The following is a 5589-nucleotide window of genomic DNA, read 5'->3' as shown; positions in this document are numbered from 1 at the left end:
CCATAAGGACATTTATGTATTATATTTTGTAATTTTATTACATACTACTAGCGGCAAACTTAATAAACTCATACGTTATCTTTGTGATTTTGTAGTGTGACACAACCACCTCTGCGGTTTAGTGGTTATGTACCTATAGGTATCTAATCAAACGATGTGAATAGGATACTAATGGAATAATAAATTTAGGATAGTTTATTATTATTTTCATTTAGGTATGTACCTAATTATAGGGGCTACTCTATATGTTGTCATTATATTGGTCCATTTTGGGGTGTTTTTTATGTATCTACTTTTTCTCTTCTTCGTATTCTCCATGTTCTTTTTCTTTTTCGTCTTCTCCATGTTCTTTCTCTCGTTCGTCTTCTTCTTTCTCTCGTTCGTATCCTTCTTTCTCTCCGTCTTCTTCTTCTTTTGTGACTATTGATTGTAAAGTTGTAAACTACACCACTGGGTTTTAGTACGCTGTCTCATTGTTTGTGACATTGTGACAACTTGATGAGCGAAAAACACAAAGAGGGACTGTAAGAGACCGTGAGAAAAAGAGAGAGGTCCAGAGAAAAGAGAGTGTTAGTGGCAAGGGACAAGGGGTAAGCGGGAGAGAAAAGGGGTACTAAAGGGGAAGACATATGAGGAAGAGGGAATAGAAAATGCATCAGGGAATAAACATTGTAACCTTAATAGAACATCAAAGCCAGTGGTGTACACTAACAACTAACATACCAGACTTACCAGAGGATAAATTTCCAAGTGGTACCTTTGGAATCAAAGTGAGAAACAAAGGGAAAGAGAGGAGGAAGGAAGAGAGGTAGAGGAGGGTGAAACACAAAAGGATCTCAAGAGATAGGGTACTTACCAAGTTCAAACAGTCCTAAATGAAGCCTACTTAAAAGTTTGCGCGAATTACATGCGAGCATAATGACAGGCTATTGTTTTCATTTTCTTACAAGCACAGAAACAACAATAGACAGGTTCAAGTGTACGTACTTCTTGGATTAAAACCCTAATGAGAAGGTAAAAATGAGAGTGCTTATGCATAATGTTATGTTTAAATGTTTCCAAAAGGCTCGCGGCTGAAGGGGTTTGAAGTAAACTTGAAAAAAAAACGTGCTATAGAGGGGGAATAAATAATAAAATGAGTATACGATTTAGGTAATCAATACACTTATTTAATCAAGTTTTACTGTTTTAATTATCTGATAATACAACATGATAAAACTCTAGAAATTCCAAGAAAGGAAACCAATATTCCAATTTATGAAATTTTATCTCTAAGAGCTATCACAAAACCAATGTATTGTTTACAGTTGGTGAAGTAAGTTATAATCCTTTACAAAATTACCTAAAACGTAACTTAATTGAAAGATTTTTCCCAACCATTTCATCTTTATTTATAATTTTTGTCATCACCCGGGGTCATTAAACAACAGTACTTTTTGTCATCAAACAAGAGTAACATGCAAATGTTGAACATGTTACTGTTGTTTTCCAGCATCTGAACATGCGCATAGCATCTTACTGTTGTTTTCCAGCATTCAATTCAATTCAATTCAATTTTTTTCAATTCAATTCAATAAAAGCATTTATTTGTACAAAGCATCTGAACATGCGCATAGCATCTGCGCAAATGAAGCATGTATAACAAACATGGATTTAACATGAGCTAGTACTCTTGGGAGGTGTAGTAATAGCTAATACTGAATTTCAAACGTATAGCTATTGTCATAGAGATACGAAAAATAGCATCACTTCAATCTCATTTTTGCAGCTTGATGTGATACAAAGATGTGTTAAGAGTGGGTGATTAAACAGGAGCTACTTCTTTTACTCTTCAGTGGGCAGCTTGGTCAGTGAGTCAAATCGTAATGTAACTCACTCTGTAGCAAATACTTTACAATTTACAGTTGCTGATTTAATCAGCATATTTTAGGGGTGCGGCACCTGTTGTTGACTACTCCCTATACACGTCAAATACCTATAGGTATGGGGCTTTAGGATCAGACTCACTGAGTAGTCCACTAAAAAGAGTAGTTCTTTTAACTCACTCACTCGTTACGCAGTTCTAGAATGAAATCATCTCAACCATCATCTAGTTTGATATGTTTCTCTTTCCTTTGCCCTCGGCCTAAACATCCGGTCGTAAAGCAAGTGTCCCCTAAACCAAATTCTTCTCCATCCTCCAGAGATTCTGGCATAGCTTTGTTGACAGTTTCCGGCAAAAATGTCGAGAGTATACCGGACATGAGCGTAATCGTAGCGAAAATCGTCGTTGGAATTCGCTTATCAAACGAATCCTGAAACAAAGTTATTATGTAAATCTCAAGTTTAGTCTTTTAAACTTTCAGATTAGTTTTTTCTTACCTTGAGCTCCAAATTTAATCTTGAGGGTTAGAGACAAACTTTTGGTGAAATACATCAGAGGACAAAGGTTTTCTAAAGCTGTCTTCTTCGAGATTGAATAGACATAATTTAGTTCCTATTAATTCATCAATTTTCTTGTTTTAATCGTTATCACAGTTCTTCCTTTTCCCTATTGGGTGATAATGTGTCACCATGGAAAAATTACGATTTTTCAACGATATAATTAAATTATTAATAGATAGTTCCTTTTAAGTTATGCAGATCGACCTATGATTTTGAGACATGATCCTGTTCAATATCTGTCTAAGGTCCTGAAAAGCCTACTTTATACTAAGCAATAATATATGTTAGGTAACCTTTTACTTCCCTAGGAGGGGGGCGTGCCATCTGCCTTTGCAATAAAACAAAAAAAAATGAAAGAAATAATAATGTTCTGCCATAAAAATGTACGCATCTAGGGAAAGCCTAGGTGGCAGTGAGGCAATAAAATTTGACTTATATTAAAGCTGAGTGTGCGACTCTTGAGTATCCAGTAAAAAGATTTGCGACTCACTTTCTATAGTAAAAAAGATTTGCTCACCATTAATCCAATGAGGGGTGTCAAGGCTGCGCTTAATCTGGCACACATACTTCCTACACCAAGTCCTGTATTCCTCAAAACCGTAGGGAAAAGCTCAGCACTGTAATTGTAGATGACGGCAAATGATCCGGCGATACAGAATTTACCGAAAAATACTATGTATAAGATATACTGCGACAGGAAATGACCCTCTGGAAAAATAAACAAATACCTACTATGTAGAATGCTGACCAAAACAACCGAGAGCTCAGTTTTTCAAAGATAAAATCATTGAATTTTTAGATAACACACACTAAAAACGGAAGTTCCTCTTTTTTCTCTATTTTTACTTTCCTTAGGTATTTACGTACCTACTATTTTGTTTACTAGATATTTACTTATTTAGGTATTTATTGGCGACGTAAATATTGGCGCTACGTAGATATTAATACATGAAATCATGTTTTAGATACTATAGCGATGAACTTCGGACCTATAGATTAGATGGGTGGTTCGAATCCAAGTCATGTCGTAAAGAACTTCATTTACTTTAGGTACAAATTCGGCAGGTACTTGTTCAGAATTCACGTCAATTGAAAATTCACAAAAAGGAGCTTTCTTTTTCATTATCGTGGCTTCTGAATACCACAAATTCTATCAATGGACTTACCTCCATCGTTCGAGAAGTTTTATAGTACGTTTTATCGTACACCCAGCTATGACATGTCATCGTTTTGTTCGTGAATGCGTCAAACATTCGACAGGATTCGAACTTGCCATCGTCTTTCTTGTGAATCCAAGTTAAAACTTCAGTCGAGTTCCAGTCCAAAACTGTGCCGTTTATTTCAACATCGGGAATGGCACATCTGAAAAAGGTAAAACCAAATAGAGAAATAGTGGAAATTATTTGTTTGTCTGAACTTATGGTATGACCAGGACAAATTTTCGAGTTTAAATTTGGCCCAACTAGTGGATCAATCTGATTGGTTGATTCTAAACTGATTAGCCAATCAGATTGCTCCCATAGTCCATAGGTAAACTTAAAGGAAGTTTAAATTCAGGTTGTTGTCCTGGCCATTCATCCTGCAAATGGTTTTCTTCTAGCTCAATTATTTATGTCGCTGCTAGGACTCAAACCCCAGTTCCTTCAGTTATGATTATGACGGTAGATGAAAAAGTTGAATAGACAGTAATTTGTTGTAATAAGTTATCTAGTGATTCCTTTACATGATGGCCTTTGGAGTGACCTTTTTAATGTTATCAAATAAAATTAATTTAACAAAACGTATTTTTAAAAATTAACATGTAGGTACCTAGGTTTCATTCATTTTTTGCATATCGAAGTCAAATCCCATTCAATAACATTTGGCCTCTGGTCTGACAGTGCAATATTGATTATTCTATAAACGCACACAGCACAAGTTTAAGTTCCTACTTCCCAGTTCAGTTGGAGGTGATAAAGGTGTGTCGAAACATAGTTGACTGGACGTCGATCGACGTCAATTCCACATCGATTCACATCGACCGACGGTCATCGACTATGTGTGGACAAATAAATATTATCTACTATTTATTTTTGTCCTATATTATGTTTTATAGGTTCTTTTTTGGTGGAGACGCTAAAATTACCGAGTCTTTTTTTCCTCATAAGGATTCATATTTCATACCGCGTTATATATTAAAAAAAAAAAAATCCAGTTAACATGGCTCTATAAGATAAAAATAAAAAGAAAGCACTTAAATTTTAACGGGTATTAAATCTAAAAAAATAACAAGATATATTTAAAGAGGAAAAAACTCTCGTTATTTTCAAAGCCTGGATTATATTTTCCCCCCGACATGGGAACAGAATTTATGAGGAAAATTCCCAATGACTTACCACCAGTGTCCAATCAAAAGCAAGCTGTGAGAGCCGTAGATAATTTGTAACCAAAATCGATCTCTGATGAAATATCCCCAGACGGCAACAAGCATGATCCCTGCAGCGAATACAGCTTGGAATATGATTCCGCAGAATGTTCTCTTGGTTGGTCCAACCAATTCCATCGCTGAAAATAAAATAGAATAGAGAAGAATAGAATATATTAAACCTACCTTGCTCGAATGAGACTAAGAAGCACCTTATTAATATTACTACTACCATCAACGCTTTTGTCCCTAGACAATACTCCCTATCTCCACTTTATTTTGTCCACTAGCTATAGCCATAGGTATGAGTTTTATTATGAAGACATTGAGAAATGTTGTATTGAGATCAGGGTATGACCTGCTTATGGCCTGCGATCAGTATGACTTACCTATGCTCAGGTGTCGGAGCAATGGTGACCAAAGTTAACATATGAAGACCCGCTGTTAAAGCGCCCAAAGCGTGTAGTACGAACTGCCTTCGTTGATATTTACCATACTCTCCTGGAAAAGAAGAAAAATGTTGAATTCAAGCGTCTGTGGTCAAATATTCGATTCCCGGACTGGAATTGGTATTTATTCGTTTCCTTATAATTGATATCGATTTGTAAAAGGAATTTGAAAGTGGTAATTTTAGACAAATAGGTAAAAGGAATTTCAAATCACATCCGATATTATTGAACAAGAGAACGACAATGAAATTTTGAAAATATGTTCCTATAATCTCCTAAAATGATTAGCAAGTTAGTTAAAAGGGACCCATC

At 35.5% G+C, this 5589-nt stretch overlaps 1 protein-coding gene across 1 annotated transcript in view; it reads right to left on the bottom strand.

Annotated features, from left to right (window-relative positions):
- The window catches only part of LOC103521545 (organic cation transporter protein-like), a gene marked incomplete at its 5' end in the record, with an annotated part of 11547 nt that extends 6218 nt beyond the window's left edge, over positions 1 to 5329 (bottom strand). The window contains 2 exons of the mRNA XM_008486656.2: positions 3591 to 3786; positions 5218 to 5329. Coding sequence (XP_008484878.2) covers positions 3591 to 3786; positions 5218 to 5329 — 308 coding nt within the window. The remainder of the gene's footprint in view (positions 1 to 3590; positions 3787 to 5217) is intronic.
- Positions 5330 to 5589: the final 260 nt, after the last annotated feature.

This window comes from Diaphorina citri, unplaced genomic scaffold (assembly GCF_000475195.1).
Source record: "Diaphorina citri unplaced genomic scaffold, Diaci psyllid genome assembly version 1.1 scaffold5422, whole genome shotgun sequence".
Lineage (NCBI taxonomy): Eukaryota > Metazoa > Arthropoda > Insecta > Hemiptera > Psyllidae > Diaphorina > Diaphorina citri.
This window is presented reverse-complemented; position numbering and strand designations above follow the sequence as displayed.